Source organism: Diuraphis noxia, unplaced genomic scaffold (assembly GCF_037042655.1).
Source record: "Diuraphis noxia isolate RWA-SAM2 unplaced genomic scaffold, SU_Dnox_SAM2 contig0001, whole genome shotgun sequence".
Taxonomy (NCBI): Eukaryota; Metazoa; Arthropoda; class Insecta; order Hemiptera; family Aphididae; genus Diuraphis; species Diuraphis noxia.
Genome location: NW_028301711.1, coordinates 59,771,915 through 59,795,726, shown reverse-complemented (window position 1 = coordinate 59,795,726; position 23,812 = coordinate 59,771,915). Strand labels below are relative to the sequence as shown.

Genomic DNA, 23,812 nt, shown 5'->3' with positions numbered 1-23,812 from the left:
ACCTACTCCAGATAATCCGTTGAAATGTATCAGACATTATTTTTAATAAAGACAATCATTTTTAATTTAATTTAATTCAGAAAAAATGAAGAGATTAAAAACTGGAATGTTTTGATTATTATTCATTTATTTTATTGTAGGTATTTCACAAACGTCATGGTGATAATACATATACTAACGTTAATATTACTGATGATTGGTATATTTTAAAAAAAATGTTCTAGAATATTTTATTACAAAATAAGTAAAAGCAGTGGCGTACGCAGGATTTTACATTGGGGGGGGGGGCTTGAAAATGGATTTACCTAGTGATATCCTTGAATTAGAAACACCCTTTTAGATATGTAAATATTTTTTTTACCCCTAATTTATTAGATCATATATGTTGTGAAACATAAATATGGTGTACAGAACAACTCTAATACCTCCTTAAAAATTAATAATGAAGATTTACAAAAATATAAGTATAAATAAGTATTCTTATAATTATGAATTTGGTAATACATCTAATATTAGAAATTATTAGTCTCCGGTATAAGGTTATGATTTATTTTAATAAAAACTCCAATGACTGTAATTTACAGTGTTTTAGTGTAAATATATTTTAAACTTATTAGACTGGACTAAATGTATTTTATTGCTCATTTTGTTGTTTAAACATTTTTATTTAGTCCAATCTAATAACTGTAATCGTTTAGGTGACGTTTTTGAAAATTGTTGTAGAACTTCCAAAATTACATAGATAACTGATGTATAATAACGAAAGTCGAAAAATTATCGGAAATAGGAATGTTGGCTATTTTTATAGATTTACGTTGTTCGGATTGTTGGTAACATAGTACGTTCGGTTGGAATCATAGATTATAGATATCTACATATCTATGAATTGTGGTCGTCATCACAATTAAAGATATTAATTATAGTAATAATATACAATATACTAATATATGGTATCTTAGTCCGTGGTTGTAATAAATGGGGAAATACACACTTAGATATGTACTATATTGAATCGTCGGTAGATTTAAAAATAAAAATAATACGATAATACGGGAAATGGGGGGGCTTCAGCCCGTCAGCCCCCCCCCCCTTGCGTACGCCACTGAGTAATAGGGAACTAATAAGTGTACATATTAAATATTATATCCTACGTGAGGTTAATGAGATATTTACTACATGTATTTAAACAAAAAAAGCGTTGTGTGTTAAACTTGTTCTTGATCTATAACTATAATATTTAAAATTTTAACTCTTAGGTAAACCAAGAATGTATAACACCTAAGTAATCCATGTTGTCCTAACTATGTAGTATGTATAAATAAAGAATAGGAATAACCGTTAAGAACATTTTCTTTTTTATAATCGTTTGAGTCATGATATTATTTTATCATATAATTAACTATTTTTTTTTTTTACAAAATATTTACAGATATATTATGAGGAGGAAGGCGTACAGTGAAAGAACCCTAATTAATTATAACATATGACATTTACTATCATTAAAATTAATTGTTTATTTATCTTTTGATAATATTTTGGTTCTTATAATCTAATATGTAATACTTTCTGGATTTTATAACTACCATTCATATGCCTGATGTAAATTCTTAAGAAATTTGTGAAATACCTAATCATTTTCAAAATAATAAGGGTGAACAATTTTTACGGAAAATCGTAGATTTTATCACATGACTAAATTTCAGTAAAACCTAATGTTAAATATTATTTTAAACATAAATACAAATATTTAATTTATCATGGAATAAAATTCTTTAAGCCATAAGATATACTTTCTGTTTGAACACGCACTTTTCCTATTTGCAAATAATACATGTACGTATTGTTTAAATATTATACTTGAGCAGTGTACATTTACGGTTTCAAAAGAACTAACATACAGTTTGAAAACAGAAAACCGAGATACCAGTGTACCGGTGTACGATATCGGGTTTAGACTGTAAATACGACGACACCGTCTACTAAGTTTGGACGATTTTTTTTATTTTACTCTCTAGTAAAACAGTATAACAGATACAACAATTAGGTTGGTTTATAAATCACAATCTTGAACAAAACCTGTATATCTTCTCATTGGCATGTTGAAGATTAAATTAAATTAATATAATATAATAATTTATAATAGATTAATACAGTAAAGTTACAGTATAGTTCCGTTTATTATAGACCATAGATAATAAAGTGATAGCGTATTATAATTTATAATACCTCAACATAAAACTACTACTTGGCGTCATAGGTGCCATTTCAGTTTTTTTAAGGGTGTGCATGCAATTAAAGAGGCCAATTTTTTCCCACCACCAGGCCAATTGTCAAAAAAAAACGTTTCTCGGCTGCATCCGAGTTCCGTCCCAATTACAAAAATTGAATTTTTAGATATACTAGTTCCGTCCAGGGTTTTTTTGACGGATATACCAATTTCGTCCCGTGTCAAATCGAATTTAACAATATCACATCATTTAGATATAAAGATAATATGATATCAGTTATCGCACAAAATAACCGAATTTAATAATATCATATTATTAAATTATTTATTATTTAATTATTATTATATTATTTAATTTATTAGAAATAAAGATAATACGATTTCAGTTATTGAACCAAATACACTTTTCAGTCGTTATTTGTGCGTGTTCGTGCTTCGTTAATATATATTAAAAATGGATAGTCTACAATATATGTAGAATGAAAAAGGTAAAATGTTAATTATTAAAAATGAATTTAAATTTTGTTTTCATAAAGAGTTGAATAACGATATTGAACAATGGAAGTGCATTCGAAAACAATGCAAAGCATATTATATAAAAATTGGTAAGATTACTAAATTTATAATAATTAAAGAGCGGTTATTTAAGTTCTTTAATGCTTAAAATATAATGCTAATATGTTCTTAAAAACGCTAAAATATATATATACGACTAAATTATGAAAATTATTAAGGACGGAATTAGTATATACCTTTTTTTAACTGGGACGGAATTGGTATATACCTTTTTTTTAACAGGGATGGAATTGGTATAAAAAAAGGTTCTCGGGACGAAACTCGGATGCAGCCCGTTTCTCATCGTATTTTTTCTATAACATCTTTACTATCAAAAAAACATTTTGCTTTCATTTTCATACATAAAAAAGCTGAAAAGTGGGTATCGCTCTGCTGTAGGTACATTAGGTGGTGGGGTGGACCTCTGACTAGGGTAGGTTAGATTTGAATGCAATGATAGGTATCATTATATACGAAAAACGATTCTGAGCGGAGATGGTTTATCTGTCTAGGATACATTATATTTAAATATTGTTATATATTCTATTTTGAAACAAATATGTTATTTTTCAATTAAGATGCATTTCGCATAAGGCATGGTTAATCAATTTTACCAAAAACATTGCATGTAGTTATCATAATTCATAATACCTTCTATTATCATAGATATACATATATACCGGGTTTGAGGATAAATCGTTATCATTACATGATTTCATAAAAATTTAAAACTCAAACGCTCAAAACATTTGCAACATATTTTTCCTATAATGACACTTCAAATTTTCCCTAATAGCTATTTAAAGCAAAACTTATGGAAAACTTAGTGTTGAATTTTATAACCTTAGATATAAATACAAACAATATTATGAACTTTGAACTAAAAAATAATTTGCAAATGTTCATGGTTTTGACGAATTTTTGTCAATATTTGAAATTCAAATGCTAATAAAAATTTAAGTTGAATTTCCGGTGGACATTTTTTTGTGATAAAGATTGTCAAATTTGTAAGGAATCTTGTATTAAATTTTCAAATCTTAGATTTAAATAGAAAAATGTTTATGAATTTCTAGCTTAAAACAATTTGCGAATTTTTGTGATTTTTACGTATTTTTTCAAAATTCAAAATTATAATGCTTATAAAAAAAAATTGTAAGCATGAATTTCTTTTATTTTTAACTGCTATTGTAACAATATGTTAAGAGTATTGTATTAAACTTTCAAGATTTTTTACCCAAAAAATATATTTTTATCGATATTAATTTAAAAAAACTAATAATGATCGAAAATTGCATATGCCTATGAATAGTTCTTCAATCGGTTTTCGACCAAATCGATTTTTTATATGGTTGTAATTCAAAAACTAATCACTGCAAATACTTGAAATTTTTACCAAATGTTTATGTTAGTGTTATCTATATAAAGTTTAATTTTCAAAATGTTTTGATTTTTTTTCAGTTATTTATAGACCACTGAAATTTTCAATTTTTTTTTGAAGTGTCGGTAAAAAAATGTCGGACGACCAAAAAAACTTGAAAATTTAATACAAGGTTCCTTATGAGTTGTTCTTATTGTAATTGAAAAAAATTAAAAATCGTAAGTCACAATTTTTTTTTTAATAAGCGTTTATAGTTCAAAATTTTACGAAATCTGTCGAAAACGTGAAAATTTGCAAGTAATTTTGAAGTTGAATAATCATAAAATTTTTTGAGTTTATAACTAAGGATTAGAAATACAACACACAATTTTCCATAAGTTTTCCTTCAAGTAGCTATAGAGAAAACTCGAAGCATCGTTATAGTAAAAATTTTAAAAGCGTTTGAATTTTAAATTTTTACGAAATAGCGTAACGATAACGATTTATCCTCAAACGATTTTAAATATTTGTTATTATTCAAAAAGTATAAGTCATAGATACTTGAAAAATTTATCAGTTATTTAGATTGGCATTTTCTTTACATGATTTAATTTTCAAAATATTTTGACTTTTTTTGAGATATTTATAGACGACTGAAATTTTCAATTTGTCTGAACATTTTTTTTTGATGAGTGTCGATAAAATTTTTTTGGCCCTATAAAAATACTTGAAAATTTAAAACAGAGTTCCTCATAAGTTATTATTATAGTGAATAAAAAATTATAAGAATACATTATCACAACTTTTTTTTATTAGGATTTGAAGTTCAAATATTGACAAAAATTCGTCAAAACCATGAATATTTTTTTTTGTGTTTGTCATTACGTTTTAGGGCAGTAAAAATGCATTGTTTTTTAACTTCAGTACCTTGTTAAATCAGAAAGTGAATCTAGTTGATACTTTGTGAGATCAAAAGTAAAAAATTCTTAATATTTTTCTAAATAATCGGGATAAACAAACTAAAAATTAACGGAAAAACAGGAAATTTTACTTACAATTAGTTTTCGACAAAATCAATTTTGATTTTTTATGTAACTTTAAAACTATAGACCATTGATACATGAAATTTTCACCAAATGTTTATATAAGTATCTATGTTCTATCCACCATGAAATTTTTAAAAAAATTTGACTTAAATTGAAATATTCATAGGTATATGCAATTTTCAATCATTATTAGTTTTTTTTAAAATTAAAATCGATAAAAATTTATTTTTTAGGTAGAAAATCTTGAAAATTTTATACAAGGTTCTTAACATATTATTACAATAGCAGTTGAAAAATAAAATAAATTCATAGTTACAATTTTTGTTTATAAGCATTCAAAGTTTGAATTTTGACAAAAAACGTAAAAATCACAAATTATTTTAAGCTAGAAATTAATAAAAAATTTTCTTTTTTAAACTAAGATTTAAAAATTTAATATAAGATTCCTTACAAGTTTTTCAATATTTATCACAAAAAACATGTCCACCGGAAATGCAAATCAAATTTTTATTAGCATTTGAATTTCAAATATTGACAAAAATTCGTCAAAACCATGAATATTTGCAAATTATTTTGTAGTTCAAAATTCATAATATTGTTTGTATTTTTATCTAAGGTCATAAAATTCAACACTAAGTTTCCCATAAGTTTTGCTTCAAATAGCTATAGAGAAAATTTGAAGCGTCATTATAGGAAAAATGTTTTGAGCGTTTGAGTTATAAATTTTTATGAAATCGCGTAATGATAACGATTTATCCTCAAACCAGGCATATGTATATCTATGATAATATAAGATATTATGAATTATGATAACTACACTAATTGATTAACCATGCCTTATGCAAAATGCGTCTTAATTGAAAAATAAAATATTTGTTTCAAAATAGAATATATGACAATATTTAAATATAATATATCCTAGACTGACAATTAATCATCTTCGTTCAGAATCGTTTCTCGTATACAATGATACATATCATTGCATTCAAATTTAATCCCATCCATTACAGTAACCTACAGTACAGCAGAGTGACATCCACGACTTACTCGCTTTTTTTTTTTAAATTTATTAGTTATCGTTTATCAAGCTTTTTGATACAGAAAATTATGTGGTAGGTAACATAAATCTACAAAACCTAAAAAAAGTTAAACATTTCAAAAGTAAATAAATAACTTAAAACGGACCAACATATTTTAAATGAATACAAATAAGTTCGTTGTATTCTTAAAAGATATTTTACAATTAAAAATGAGTTTTATATAATGGGTATTGGGTGATACATCTTCGCTAATGTAATTACGGTTCCGGTACAACAGGTACCTACTTGGGTTCGGAACCATATGGATTTTCCGGTGTGTACTAGTTGCGGTCACCCCTCAAAAAGGTTACATACTAGTCGCGGTCACCCATCAAAAAGGTTACATACAGTTGCGGTCACTCAAATAATAATAACTAACTATACTAAATAATATAATATAATATAGTTAATATAGTTTATATAATAATTAAATATGAAATTAATATTTCGTTTATTTATTTAATTTAGAAAAATGTATCAATCAACATTTTCCTTCCCATTTATATCGAAAATGTAACATACTTAGGACTGTCTACACACTATTATTTATTGTGTAGGTATGGTTAAAAATGTTGATACTTATGTTTAAATTATTCGAATATTCGAAACTATGATCGGAGTATACAATTTAATCTATTTTATTTATAAACGCTGTGTACATTATATCGAAAAATATGTTTAAAATCGTATAATATAAATTTCGCCTGGAATTGGAGTTAATTAAGCTATGACCGCAATTAAGATATTACCTAAATTGGCGTGACCGCAACTGTTATATCTGTTTATCTCAAAAATCGTCATGACCGCAACTAGTATGCAGCCGGATTTTCATATTTTAGAAGTATAAATTGTTTTCGGTCTTTATTTAGCAAGGTGTCAACCAAATGGTATGATATAGTAGTAATAAATAAGAATTATTATTATCAAAATAATATTGTTCTTAAATATATTGCAAGTTTCATTGAAGAAAATGTTAGTAAACCGTTAAAATCCTGTTTAAAAATTTAAAACATAACATATTATATTCAGCCGACGGCGGACTCGCCTCGATCCTTTCTCTCGGCCGCGAGCGCGCGATACGAAAACCCGCGTGCGCATCGCAACGACAAACGCTGGTCGCCGCCACGCCGTCGTGGTCGGAGTCTCGAGGAACGATCAGCATTCAGCGGCGGCAGCGTAGATCCCGCCAAACCGGCTGAGGCGGTCATCTATATGTTATGGGCAAATCCTGTACGGGGTCGGGCGCGGCGGGGAGCGGTGCTCGTCTACCGCGGTCGTTTTCACCGGTTTCTTCTTCCCCGCCTCGCCCACACAAGCACGCACACGCGCAACCGGTGACGGCGACGACGCTCGACCACGTCTACGTGGTGCGCACACGTACGCACCCCGGTACGCGCACGGTCGCTTTTCGGTTCGGTTGTTATTCGCCGCCGCCGCCGTGTTCGGGCGCAAGTCCGTTCGTACGTAGAAACCAGAAGGTAGTCGGTGCACGTTCACCGTGGCGATCATATCGTATGTGCCGCTGCTGCAAGTGACGTCTACCGCAGCGTGTCGTTCACAGCTTTTACGGCCGACGTTTCGGCGCGGTCCTGTTCGATATTATAACATTATAATCGTTTTCGTGCGCATCCCTGGTGTGACGTCGAGATGGTGTTTTTCGTCAGGAACAAGTCGGACCGGCGAGAATTATTGGCCAGCATGGCCAGCGTCGATCACGTTTCGTCGCACAAGATCCACGACAACGGTATTATTTTTTAACAGAACGAATTTACAATCTGGTATCCACCGACTGTCTCGTAAAATATACGGGTTTTTTACGATCCTCGTGTCAGCTCCCTGCAAATTTCATTTAGAAATTTGTAATATTAATTTAAAAACATCATCTCCAAATTCAGTTCCAAGTCTATAGGGAGATAGTTTGAGCAGATGACGTATGTTTCTTGTCACTCAGTCCAATCACGCGTTAGGTTAGTGTAGATTTTTCAAACGAATAGTAGGTCTTCATTTTTTTTTTTCATTTTTTTCGAGTAAATTTCAAATTGTGTGATGGGAACTTTTATTGTATTGACAATTTTAACATGTTGGCGGGGGGTGGCAATGATATGTCGTGCAACCCAAAAATTAAAACATTTAAAAATTTTCAATTATAACATTATTAAAAGAATAACTTTATTTTTCCTGGATAAGTCGTATAAGTGCATCAAATATGTATTATTGAATAAGTCACAGAAACGTGGGTGTTTGAATTATGCTATCATAACGTATAATCTAGGTACTTCAACGGACTTGTTATAGTCGTATACTCGTATTAAAGATTAGCCATAATCTAATGTCGATTCTTTGTGGCATGTGATTACTGATTAATATCACATTTTTTTAGATTTTACAATCTTATTATTGGATTTGAATTAGAATTTCGATGTTCATTTTATCACAACGTTTTTGTTTCGTATTTTACAATTTTTATGGCAACCCTTGCTAAAGACAATATCTATTGTGACCTATATGTGTCGGTTGCAATTTGTAATCGTTGAAGACGTCGAAGTCTTTAAAAGACAATGATTTCTTTGGTTCCTTTAACCAAAAGGCTTAGTATAACGATACATTATGGTCTATGAATCCACGATAAAAAATAACAATACCTTAGATTTTTTCGTTAAACTACGACTTCAGTAACTCTTAATTTAAGTGTTGTAACATTTTTTTTTTTTAAATTACATTTTGGTCTGTATTTTGGTAGAATCATAGTTCATATGGGCGACGGCGGGCGTCATTATGATAAATAAGTAAATAATACGGAACGTATTTAAAAATATCATTTCAAGTCACCTGGTTTGACGGTATATCTACAAATAACAATCTACATATTATTATGTTTACGTATTATTTATGCATAATCGTAACCATAGATAATAGAACCTATCCTAGATACAAATATTGTTTCATAAGTCATAACGCCATATGATTACAGTTATTTCGATTATTATTCTTGTATAGACATTATTTACAAACAACAACAATCACTTTATACTTATAGATAACACTTAAGAGGATGTCAGTGCACTATTTGTTTTCTCTATATGGCCCACACTCGACATATACAAAACGCATTTATGCAGAATTATTTTTTTTATGTTTTTAAGTAATCTTAAAATAAAATCACCCAAAAAATAAGGACAATAATATCGATTTGTCTAAATATTATCTTAAAACAATTATTTTGCTTATTTTTGAAAGTAGAATACAAAATCAAGTACCTAACAATAAAATATAATATCGATATGTTATTCCCTCAAAAATATTATTCTTTATCTTTTTTGTAATGGGTGATTTTACACTAAAATTACATAAAAAAAAAATATTCTGCGTAAATGCGTTTGTCCATGTTGCTCGTGAGCCAGAGAGAGAAAACAAATAGTGTGCTGACATCCTCTTAAGTGTTCTGTGTCCATGTGTAACACAAGTGTTATATCTAGCCTATACCATATAGGTAAAGAGGTAAACGTAAAGGTACCTATATACTGAAATAATATAATACTATAGTCTATAATAATATAAAGTCTCTGCAGCTCTCTTCAATATTCAGTAGTGTATTCGTGACTAAGTGTTTTTATATCTGTCAAAATCATTTCTGTTAATTTTCTTTTCGTAATTTTGATGAATTTATCTTAAAATAAAGTAAAAATTTAGTATCCACACAATAACCACGAGATTAAAGGTAACCTTAACATAGTATATCTAAGTAGCGTTGTAAGTAATATTCTACGTTTTTAAAATTGCATTAGATATATAGAGTATAGACAACAAATAACTGAAGAGATGACAATGAAACTGCAGTATATTGTGCAGGCTATTAATTATGGTATATAAATAAGCTATTTATAAAAACAACATTATTCATACTCGTTAAAAACAACATCTGAGAGTGGTGTAAAATTCACCATAACATATCTAATATTTGATAGTATAACGTATTCCCAGTCTTCAACAAATATTCATATATTTATCTTAGTTCATAATTCCAGCTTTCTGGTTTTTTTTATAATTTAAATTTGACGTAGAATTATAAAATGCTCTTTAATACGGTGTTATACGTTAGTCCATTAGATTCTAAATGCTACCTGTAACATATTTTTATTTAGCAGTAGGTATTACTTCAGGGGCGGATCCAGCCCGAGATTATGGGGGGGGGGGGGGGAAATATTTCACATACAAAATAAAATATCTAATAAAATATAATATGTGAGTAACGCGCATATATGTGTTCAAAAATAACTTACACGAAACAGTTATGTTAAATATAACTTTGTAATCAATTGATAAATTGATTCAGAAGAATTGCTCTGATAACCGAGTAAATTATAAGGCCATATTGCCATAAAGATGCCTGTACAAATTGACAATTGTCGACTACCCGTCGACCGCGGCACTCAACGTGTTAAAATTAGTTTTGATTCTTTTTACTGGGCATTTTTCCTAAACAAAACACAGCTTACGGGGGGGGGGAGCCCCCTCAGCACCCCTACTGAATCCGCGCCTGTATTACTTGCTTAATATATAATGTATAAGGGTTTAATAAAAATAAATGTACCCGAAGTAAAATCTAAATATCTGTCTATCTTTATCATGTATCTTTCAATAGCATATATCGCATCATAATGTACAATAATTAACTAATAATGTATAGTAGTTGTGGTATTAATTAATGTTTATATAAATATAGATAATGTCAATCCAATGGCCATAGATGCCGCGGACTTAGTTTAAAAAAAAAATGTACCCTAAGTACAATATCTTAAAAATAAATCGCGTAACTCTTACACGTCATATTATAGCATAATGTATGATAGAATTATAGAGTTAGGATCTCAAAACAATTATTTTTTCCCCATAGAAAAGAATAATAATTTTATAATTATAATTTATAATACAATTTTTATACACTAAAACACCTCTATTTTATTTTTTATTCTTCACAGTTTATTTTTTCTATACCTTGTGCTTAATTTAATGATGTTAATCTTGATTTGATATAATTTGAATTTATTTAGTTATTTACGGTATTGTATCACCCTGCTCCCGTGTATACTGACATGTTCTTAAACCCGAGACCATCTTACCCTGTACATTCTAAAATCTAAATCAAAACTCTCATCGGGTACTAAAAACAATATAGTATTATAAATTGTCAAATTATATGAGGTGTGTACGCTTATTTAATGTCAGTAAGAGTGTAAGACGCCCTCTTGACAAAGCATTACTCTTACTAAAATTGTTCTTTATCAAAGATAAAAAGTCAAATTCTCTCAAAAAAACACGTTCATTATTGTAAGTATATAATCAACCATAAATCAAAACACTAAGCCTGTGCGACAATTCGTTGTTCACACGCGTACGACCGTCGTGCGTCGCACCTTTACGCCCTTGCCGAGTTTCACAACAACAGCGTGACTGTCCGTGCCTGCGCGTGCGGCGTTAATAAATAGTAAAATTTTATGTAGCTTCAGCGCATATCACTTCGCTGGCCTGACTACGCCAGTCGCCAATAATTAACTTATTTGCTAAAGTACATATATATTTTCTACGTGAATACTGCTTACATATTTTAAACTACAATCTACATAATACGACAGTACAAACTAAGCTGGTATATAAAAGCGTGGGATTTCCAGTTTTGTTGTATAAATAAATAGATAACCATTAAGGCATTAATCAGTCATGTATTGTAATTTGCGGGGTATACCGGTATACGTCCGTATAATATTTACTTATCCGTTTTATTTTAGCGTATAGGTACTCGCTAAATGTATACCATAATATATATGGCCGAATCTACTAGCGCCAGGGCCCCGGCTTTAGATACGATCGACGAGTGTGACGGCACAGGGGCGCCAAAATCAGGGAGGCGGTTGTCTGTTTATATGTTTAAAAAGAGTGTAAATGGCGCCGAAATAATACTAGCAATGGGCGCTGAAAAAGCTAGAACCGGCCCTGACTAGCGCATTTTCAGCGACGTAAGGAAAAATGACGGTTAGGACATTTACAATTTTAAAGTCTCAGATGCCAGATGGCACCCAGCTAGTAAATATCAGATGATTATCAATAAATATTTTGTGAACTATATAATGACCAAATCAAAGTAGTTGAGTATCCACGGCCTCAGTTTTTTTTTGTTCCTTATTAACATCGGCTGCAATGCCATTAGTTACAATTTTCAGATTCTGAGCGGAACGATTAATGTATCGCAGGTTCTACAATGGTAGTGTTTTTGATTAATATTAATTCATTAATTATTTGTGTGTGTATGTGTGTACACGATAAGTTGTCGAAATAATGTTTTGATTTTAAAACTTCAATTTTAAAGTAATTTTCAAAAGCGCCGGAAAAAACAAAAACAAAATCAAGGAAAAACGGGAATTTTTACGCAAATTCGGTTTTTAAGAAAATCGATTTAAGATATTGGTGATACATTAAATTTTCACTAAATGTTTAAACTGTCGTTTTCTATACTTGATAACATTTTCAATTTTTTTAGTTATTTATTGACATTTAAAATTTGAAATTTTTTTTATAAGTGTCAATAAAATTGTATTCATTGGGTAAAAAAGCTTCAAAATGTAATACAAGGCTCATAATCTATTTTTACAATGGTAGTTTAAAATATTAAAGATACAGTCACAATTTTTTTTATAAAGTATTTTAAGTTTAAATTCTCACAAAATAAATGTAAAAATCACGAAAATTAATTTGAATTTGGAATTTATAAAAAATTATCTTTTCAAATCAAAGATTTGAAAATTCAATACAAGATTCTTCATAAATTTGTCTAGTGTCTACTATTATCAAATAAAAAATGTCTACCGGAAAGTCAAATCAAATTTTTATATGAAAATGTTGTATAATACACATGATATTTTTAGGAATACACCACAATATTACATAACAGATACCTACTATCTGTAGACTGTCATATATATGCAATTATTTATATATATTTAACTATTTAATGATTCATTTTAAAATCTGTATTTTGATTCTTACAGCTGCATTTCAACATATACGTGATAATATGGACGAAATAAATTATCATGTAAAGGCCAAAGAAACAGATATCATATTTTTGAAAACTTTGATGGATAATCCTACTGTGGAATCATTAATTAAAGTAAGTTTAATTTATTGATTTAATGAAGAATAAAATATGATATAAACTATAATAAGAAAAGTATCTATACATATAACAGGTAAAAAATACTTAAGTCGTTGACAACCTAATCTATATAAAACAAGGAGCAAATTTAAACTGGACCCTAGAATTTTTACCGATAAAATTTAATAAGCACGACATATTTTAATCTGAAAATAATTAATAACGTTAAAATGTATGATATAAAAATCGTATAACAAGAAAAAGTGCTTCAATCTTCAAAATTGATAATGGAATGAAATTTATGGTTTTTGTTGAAAATCAGATCTAGTCGATACTTTTGTGGGTCAAAACTCAAAAGTATACATTTCCAAGGACTTTTCAAAATAACATTATTTTTTCAAAAATAACGAACAAAAACAAATCAAATAGTAATTTCTACACAAATCTAGTTTTTGAAAGATTAAAGCTAAAACATATCACTATTACTTAAATTATTATTATATTCACTATCTTCACAATGCAATATTAAAAATATTTAATATTTAGATTAATTTCAAGTTATTTAAAATTTTGAATTTTTTTAAAGCAGTTTAAAAATATCAAAAATATACACTAAGCACAAATCGTCTCTTAGAGCATAAATTACACTACCTAAACCTGATCAATGAAGCTGTTTTCGCGATCTACTATACAGCAACTTCTCTGTTTTTTTTTTCATATCAAACAACATAATTTTCTTAGGTAGTGGTTATTATTCTATTATTTTGTTAGAATAATGTACTGTATGTAAATAAAGGTCATTTGCTTTATTTATTGACATGTTAAAAGCGTGATAAAAAATCTGTGTTATAGTTAATTCTTATTAACGTTGTATAATTATATCACATTGTGTAACTATAATTATAATAATTTACCGTGTGGATATAATACGAGTATTTATTATACCATAATTTCATATATCTGTTACTAAAATTGTACATTGATACTCATGCAATTAGATAATATTTTTTATTATTCGTAAATAGGTAGGTATCCTAACTTTTTTTTTTGTTATCTTATAGATTTTCACACAAAAATACCCTAAAAAAAATGCAAAAATGCCCTAAAAACTTCAAAAAATTACCTTAAAAATGATTTAAAAACTAATTAAAAAAGTGAAAAAAATGTATTTATAAATAATAATTTTTACTAGAGATATGGGTGTGATAATGGGTGTAATATATAACATAACACTCTAAGTCTCAAACAGGTCCGAAGTTAGATTTTAAATTTTTAAATAAATTAAATTTGTTTCCCAACTTGGGTTTAACACTTGCTCCAATTTAAAATTTGAGAAAAATGTCCCACCTTGTATAAAAACTACAAAAATGACCTAAAAGATGAAAAAATGCATTTATAGTTACGAATGCAAAAAAATGCAATATAAAATTAGAATATTCTGCATCAAGGAAGCATGAAACAAATTTTTTTGGAAAAATTCAAGGAACAAAAATTCAAAAGTCATCAACGTTCTAACTCTATTCATGAATAAGGAATTTCGTGTATTAGTACTTTACTATACCTTAGTAATAGGTATACCTACCTAAATATTATAAATTGATACGTATTACTTATATTCAATAATATAGATTTATTTATTAGGGACATTATTATATCATCAATTATTATCATAGGTAAGTATTTTTTTGAAATACCAAAACACGATTTGATGATGTATTGTATTTTACACTGAATATGTAAGTAGATAATACCTGCGTTTTCTTACGTCAGTGATTATACCAACGTACGTGTTCCCACGCCACACATTGAAATTTCCAAAATTATGTTATGTAAATATTTAGCACATATTTTCAATCGCAATAAATGTATAGAACACATTTTATATCATAAACATACGCGTTGTTTTACCATCTACAAGTTTGTAAATTTGTAATCAAATACATATACACGCCTGCAAGATTTCACATACCTTAATAATTGATAACACATACACGTACGTAAAAAAAATCTTCCTTTAACAAAATATTGTAAACGCAATGTCTTACAAATAAAATAGCAAGCTTAAGGTACTTAATCTGGTTAAATTTTTATTGCAATAAAATTTGTCAAATAATAAAAAAGCGGGTAAGTGGATGTCGCTCTGCTGTACATTAGGTGGTGGGGTGGACCTCTGACTAGGGTAGGTTAGATTTGAATGCAATGATAGGTATCATTGTATACGAAAAACGGAGATGAAAGGAGATGACTTGTTAGTCTAGGATATATTATATTTAAATATTGTCATATATTCTATTTTGAAACAAATATTTTATTTTTCAATTAGGACGCATTTTGCATGGGTAATCAATTTTTCCAAAAATTTTGCATGTAGTTATTATAATTCATAATACTTTATATTATCATAGATGTACAATATATATACCTGGTTTGAGGATGAATCGTTATCGTTACGCTATTTCGTAAAAATTTAAAATTCAAACGCACTTAAAATTTTTTCTAAAATGATGCTTCGAATTTTCTCTATAGCTACTTGAAGGAAAACTTAGTGTTGTATTTTTAATCCTTAGTCATAAACACAAAAAATTTTGTGATTTTTCAACTTCAAAATTACTTGCAAATTTTCGCGTTTTCGACAGATTTCGTAAAAATTTGAACAATAAACGCTTATAAAAAAAATTGTGCCTATGTATTCTTATAATTTTTTTAATCACTACAATACTAACTTATGACAAACTCTGTATTAAATTTTCAAGTATTTTGATAGGGCCAAAACATTTTTATCGACACTTCAAAAAAAAAATTCTCATAAAAATCGAAAATTTCAGTTGTCTATATAAATAACTCAAAAAAAAGGCAAAAATTTTGAAAATTAAACTGTATATGTATACTATAACATAAATATTTGGTGAAAATTTCAAGTATTTACAGTGATAAGTTTTTGAATTACAACCATATAAATAAATCGATTTTTTTGAAAACTGTTGGAAAATGTTTACTTTTGACCTTTATAATGCACCAAGGATATTCAATTTCTCATCAGAAACCACCCCCAAAGTTTGAAATTGAAGCATTATTTCGACTAGTTATGCTGTACACAGAGTACAGACACACAAAAAAAAAAACAAATACATCATTGTAAAATCAATACATTCATCACTCCGTTCAGAATCTAAAATTATGGTACCTATTTATTAATCAATTAGAAACTATGCCAAGAATTTTTTGATTTCAAAAATATAGCTACCCACCTATGTATTTCAGATGATTTTATTTATACAATTTTTCGATTTCCGATATCACACTGACAAAGTAAGAACTCATTCTAAAAAAGTAAAAACCATAATTAATTTACGAATTACCCGTTATTAATGAATTCGTTATATTTACAACTGAAAAATTGTTTTTAAAAATAAATAAAATATAATACTATAGCTATATTATCCTGAAGTAAGGGAATTTGTATATAGTATATTACTTATGTAAAGTTAAGTATACTATTATATAGTTAGCATAACTTTTTACTTTGTATCACTTGTACCTACATACTTTTGGAACATCTTAGTGGAGATCTAGTCTCTAGTATTCCTTAGTGGTCACTATATAGGAATAATTATAGATAGTTAGAGTGCCAGACAATTTGGACATATAATTACGTGGATTTATTTCTACAAAATGTATATAGATATGCAAGAATATATATATTTATATATACATTGCAAAGCTATTTCTATTTTATCGACGTAGTCACCAGATCGTTTGATACCTCTTTTATATTTACAGATCAGCTTTTGAATTCCCTCTTTGGAGGTCTTTTCTACCAACTTTTCTAGTTCAATTACAAACAACTTTAAACGTCTTCATAAATTTAGACTTTATTTCCAGTGAGAACATTGTCCGGCTAAAGCATTTTTAAATTTGTATAAATTTAGGTGAAAATCACTGTTAGTGTTACGTCAAGAATATAAAGGAGTCGTTGATTATTGTATTATGCATCCGTTACTTCAGTATCTACTTTAACATGAAGTTGGTCAGAAAAAAGGTTATATCTATCAGAACACACATCAATACATTTTGTTGCAGTGCTCTGAATCTAAAACTTCGGAACTCAACTAGGCTATAGTATTATATTACTAAAATAAATCCGGGACCTAGCTATATAATATATAGTGTTATTTACTTGTTTTTACTAACTCATTTATTTGTTATTATACCTATTATAATCTGAATTCAAACCACAGAAATAAATTTAAATTTCTAGACCCATTTCGGATTTGGGTTCAGCCCAAATGTATAGTATCTATACAAACTGTTAAGTTGTATATCATTCTGTTATGCGGTAAATTTGAACAACCGATAATAATTTACTCTGTACCTACTAAATTGTAATTAATTTTTACGTATATGTAAAATGTAGTTTTATTTAAGTCATTTATTTGCTTACATAAATAAGTAATTAGAAAGCGTTTATTTGAAAATTAATATTTCTCAGGCATGATAATTATTCAAAGTTTTGTTATTACGGCTTTTTCTATAAAATAGTTAAATATATTATATTAGTTTTCGTTGTATTAATAATCAACCTGTTCAGTGTCCACCATATTTTCGTGAATTCATGTCATGTGTATTTATTATGTATATGAAGTACCTATCTATACTTTCAAAACTAGCGATTGAAATATAATATAAAAAGAAACCATACATATTAATATTATAAGACTGGGGGAATGGAGTTGAGAAGGTCATACCATTTGACTTCTTTAACTTGTTTCGTATCTTCCTATAGAACCTATAGAATTGCAGTTTCGAACGTTTCGGTTGCCATATTTTTCTACGATTCAGCTTTAATGTTTAATTATCATAACTAATATATTTATAATATTTTTATGATATTGTTATGTACTTATGTTTATTGATAGATAATTACACAAACCTGTTGTTGCTTACTGATTAGTAACTTCATTATAAGTAATAATATTAGTCGAATTGTAGTCGTGTATTCTTATATTTTTTAACAGATTTACATCTTTATATCATATCATATGCGTGTCCATGGGGGTGCAGGGTATGCACCTGCACCCTCTGCAATTTCAAGTCCATGAATTATTAAGAAAAATTATTCAAAAAAGGGGGCTAGGGCCATTAGCACCTTGGGCACGCACCAGGTTGCATCCTCTGCATCAAAGGTCTAGACACGCCTATGTATCATATACTGTATAGTTTATGTTAAGGTTATCATATTCAATAATATTAAATTATTTGTAATTTGTTAAAAAAAAATAAATGACACTAGAAGTCTAGACCAAATGTGAATTAAAAGTATAATGGAATTTAGAAAATAGTCATATGAAAGTTCGTATTTTCATTCGGTTTTATTTACATATGTGACATATATACATTAGAAATAATGTATTTTAAAATTCTAAGTGGCCTTGGTGAAAGTTTTATCTAGAAAAATATTATAGGCAGCACTATACATTGTTTGTAAACTGTAAAGTGTTTAATGTACTATGTAAATATATAATGTGTTTTCCTTTGTACATTTTTATTGTAATTCGTTTGTGAAGATATTTTTAAATAGAAAAATTCTTACGTTTTTCAACATTGAGGGTAGTTTCTAATAAAACAAATTGGATCTGTAGTTGGTATTTTGAAAAGTACAAATATAAATTCTTTTAGATTCTGATTTTACAATGATGTGTGTTTTTTTTTCTGTCTGTGTACAGCATAACTAGTCGAAATAATGTTTCGATTTCAAACTTTGGGGGTGGTCTCCGATGTAAAATTGAAGATCCTTGGTGCATTATAAAGGTCAAAAGTAAACATTTTCCAACAGTTTTCAAAAAAATCGAGAAAAACAAAAAAAAAAAATGACAGAAAACCGGGAATTTTAACGCAAAACCAGTTTTCGACCAAATCGATATTTTTATATGGTTGTAATTCAAAAACTAATCACTGTAAATACTTGAAATTGTCACCAAATGTTAGTGATATCTATATACAGTTTAATTTTCAAAAATGTTCGACTTTTTTGAGTTATTTATAGACCACTGAAATTTTCGATTTTTTTGAGAATTTTTTTTTGAAGTGTCGGTAAAAAAATGTTGGACGATCAAAAAAACTTGAAAATTTAATACACGGTTCCTTATGAGTTGTTCTTATTGTAGCTAAAAAAAATTAAAAATCGTAAGTCACAATTTTTTTTAATAAGCGTTTACAGTTCAAAATTTTACGAAATCTGTCGAAAACGCGAAAATGTGAAAGTAATTTTGAAGTTGAAAAATCGTAAATTTTTTTTCGTTTAGAACTAAGGATTGAAAATACAAAACTAAGTTTTCCATAAGTTTTCCTTCAAGTAGCTAGCCTCAAAGTCGTAGATACTTGAAAATTGTATCAGTTATTTAGATTGGCATTTTCTTTACATGATTTAATTTTCAAAATATTTTGACTTTTTTGAGATATTTATAGACGACTGAAATTTTCAATTTGTCTGAAAATTTTTTTTTGAAGTGTCGATAAAATTTTTTTGGCCCTATAAAAATACTTGAAAATTTAAAACAGAGTTCCTCATAAGTTATTCTTATAGTGATTAAAAAATTATAAGAATACATAGGCACAATTTTTTTTTATTAGTATTTGAAATTCAAATATTGGCAAAAATTCGTCAAAACCATGAATATTTGCAAATTAGTTTTATGTTGAAAAATCATAAAATTTTTTGCGTTTATAACTAAGGATAAAAAATACAAAACTAAGTTTTCCATTAGTTTTCCTTCAAGTAGCTATAGAGAACACTCGAAGCATCATTATAGGAAAAATTTTAAGTGCGTTTGAATTTTAAATTTTTACGAAATAGCGTAACGATAACGATTTATCCTCAAACGATTTTAAACATTTGTTATTATTCAAAAAGTATAAGTATAGATACATGAAAAATTTTACTAGTTATTAGGATTGGCATTTTCTTTACATGATTTTATTTTCAAAATATTTTGACTTTTTTTGAGGTATTTATAAACAACTGAAATTTTCAATTTTTCTGAAAATTTTTTTTTGAAGTGTCGATAAAATTTTTATGGCCCTATCAAAATACTTGAAAATTTAATGCAAAGTTCCTCATAAGTTATTCTTATAGTGATTAAAAAATAATAAAAATACAAATGCACGATTTTTTTTTATTAGCATTTGAAGTTCAAATATTGACTTAATACGTAAAAATTACGGCAATTTTCAAATTATCTTAGATCGAAATTCATAAAAGTTTTTCTTTTTAATTCTAAGATTTGAGAATTTAATACAAGGCTCATAATATATTTTTACAATAGCAGTTGAAAAATAAAAGAAATATAAAGCCACATTTTTTTTTACATGCATTCAAATTTTAATTTTGACAACATACGTAAAAATCACGAAAATTCGTAAATTATTATAAGCTAGAAATTCATAAAAAATTTTCTTTTCAAATCTAAGCTTTGAAAATTTAATACAAGATTCCTTACAAATTTGTCAATCTTTATCACAAAAAAAATGTCCACCGGAAATTCAAATTAAATTTTTATTAGCATTTGAATTTCAAATATTGACAAAAATTCGTCAAAACCATGAATATTTGCAAATTATTTTGTAGTTCAAAATTCATAATATTGTTTGTATTTATATCCTAGGTTATAAAATTTAACACTAAGTTTTCCATAAGTTTCGCTTCAAATAGCTATAGAGAAAATTTGAAGCGTCATTATAGGAAAAATATTTTGAGCGTTTGAGTTATAAATTTTTATGAAATCGCGTAATGATAACGATTTATCCTCAAACCAGGTACATGTATATATATGATAATATAAGGTATTATGAATTATGATAACTACATTATAACTACACTAATTGATTAACTATGCCTTATGCAAAATGCGACTTAATTGAAAAATAAAATATTTATTTCAAAATAGAATATATGACAATATTAAAATATAATATATCCTAGACTGATAAATCATCTCCGTTCAGAATCGTTTTTCGTATACAATGATACCTATCATTGCATTCAAATTTAATCCCATCCATTACAGCAGAGCGACATCCACGACTTACCCGCTTTTTTTTTATAATTGTTACGAAATTTCTCAAAATCACGAAAATATGTAATCTATTCTGTACCTACCTAGTTGAAAATCCATTAATTTTTTTATTTTAACACCTTAACCTTACATTTTACAATTTAATACCTAACTCTCCATTTTTTTTCTTGACGGATTTGAAAGAGAAAGTTTAGGGTAATGCCATATACATTTTAAATAAGTGGTAAATTTTGGTGACATTGGATATTTAAACGTATACCTGCCTGTGAACTCAATGATCAGACGCACACTTAACTGACAGCAGAGTGACTTCCCCAAATTTTTATTTTTTTTTTATTATTAGTATTTAGGTATTTTTTTTAAAGAAATTAATTTAATAATAAATGTATAATTATAGAAAATTAATGATGGTTGATAGCAAAACTCTATTAAAGTTATATAATATTAAAATGTTTTTGTAAATATTGTTGAAATTGCCTATTTAATACCCCTTTAAAACTGGTTATGTTGTATGACATCATTTTTTAGATTTTAAACGGAGCCAATACTCATTAGGTCCACAATGCCCTATTTTTTTTTTTTTTTTCAAAAAGTATGAAATGCTTTAAAAACATCAAAATGTTTCATGGATCGGTAGTCATATAGTTACTTAATTAAGCATATAATATTGTATATTAGTCCATTAAATACGCTATTATAAGTCGAGATAAGTAAAGCAAAACAATTATTTCTTTGCCTAGTATATACATTCAAATATCATGAATCGTAATTTTTGTTTTCTCTTTAATGTAGGCTCATACTTAAAAATAAAAATGTTCAATATTTTAATTCAGAAGATTTTGTATCACCTAATAGAAGTTATAAATGTGTTAGTGTATATTATATTTTCACAAGAAATCATAGAATAATTATGCAATAAATAATAAATATATTTCTGAATTATAATATTAATAAACAATTATGTTTATTTTAAATCTGAGTTAAAATAAACATGAGAAAATTGAATTTGATAAAATTTGAAATTACATCAATCAATTATTTCAAATTCATAGATATATACTTGTTAATAATTAGAAGTATTTAAAACATTGAATACATGTTAGTAGGGCATACGTAGACTCGAAATAATCTAATAGACGTTTTTTTGTTTAATTATTTTTGTTTTCTTGGATAACACCTCACTTATGATAAATCAATGAATGCATATTGTGCATTAAGAAAAAATAATGTTAGTAATAATTAATAATTAACAACTATTTAGTATATATATTGTCTAAAATGTTAAATTTATTTTAAAACTCTTTAACACATGGTACTAATTTTCTTACAATACTTATCAGAGATATTTAGCCAGATTCATAGATGGCACTTGGAACATTCTTAGATAAATCTAAGATAGGTATATAATCAAATTCCTATTCATAAACATCTTTTCTAAAATTTTTCTAAGACAATTCTCAGATAAAAGAAAATCTTAGATTCTAGATTTCTATTGGATATTCGCAGAATTTTCTTATAACATAATTAATTTTCTAATAGGAAAATTCTAAGTAAATTCTTAGGTCAGTTGGTCAAGTTACCTTTATACTTATAATTGTTTATAATTTATCAAATTTTCGTATTTGAACTTCAAAAATCTAATATAAATATTTAGTATAATTATTGTTTAAATTTATATATATTCGTGGATATTATGTACAATGATGACTTTTATTTTCATAATTTTTGACAAAATTTTGACAATTTTTATACTGTGCAAAAAATACCAAAAAAGTATATTAGAGATATGCAAAATTCCATTGAATTCTTTAACGACACACAGTTTTTTTTGTTTGTTTATTGTCCCATTAATTTCTTCTATTTAACTAGTTTAATCAGAAATCGAACACTTGATCAGCTATTATTAAGTTAGTTAAACTATAATTTGCCTTAAGGCAGTGAAATTTACCTACCTACCAACCTACCTAACTGCTACAAGTTCTCAAGAATATAAAATGTTCTGAAAAGTGGTTTTTCAAACTTCATAATTACCTCGAAGATTGGAAACTATTATGATATATTTATTATTTAAGACTACAGTTTCACACGAATGTATTAGGTACTAGATATTATTGTGCTAGCACTTATTTTTTTATATTGATACATGTGAATTATAAAATGCATACTACTGTGATCTGTAAGGGACGTATTTATTTTTAAATTTTCCACGTCGTAAATAGCTGTATTCTAGTTCTATTCTAGCCTCTAGGTAAAGTAGGTATAGCAGGTACTCGCCCGCAGCGGTAGAATTCTAGAATTTTGCTTTCTACTGTACCAATACAAATTT

The 23,812-nt window shown here is 27.5% G+C and overlaps 1 protein-coding gene across 1 annotated transcript in view; it reads left to right on the top strand.

Annotated features, from left to right (window-relative positions):
* Positions 1-7,752: 7,752 nt before the first annotated feature.
* The window catches only part of vari (MAGUK p55 subfamily member vari), a 31,464-nt gene continuing 15,404 nt past the window's right edge, over positions 7,753-23,812 (top strand). Inside the window, exons 1-2 of the mRNA XM_015514650.2 lie at positions 7,753-8,008; positions 13,308-13,429. Coding sequence (XP_015370136.1) covers positions 7,912-8,008; positions 13,308-13,429 — 219 coding nt within the window. The 5' untranslated portion in view covers positions 7,753-7,911. The remainder of the gene's footprint in view (positions 8,009-13,307; positions 13,430-23,812) is intronic.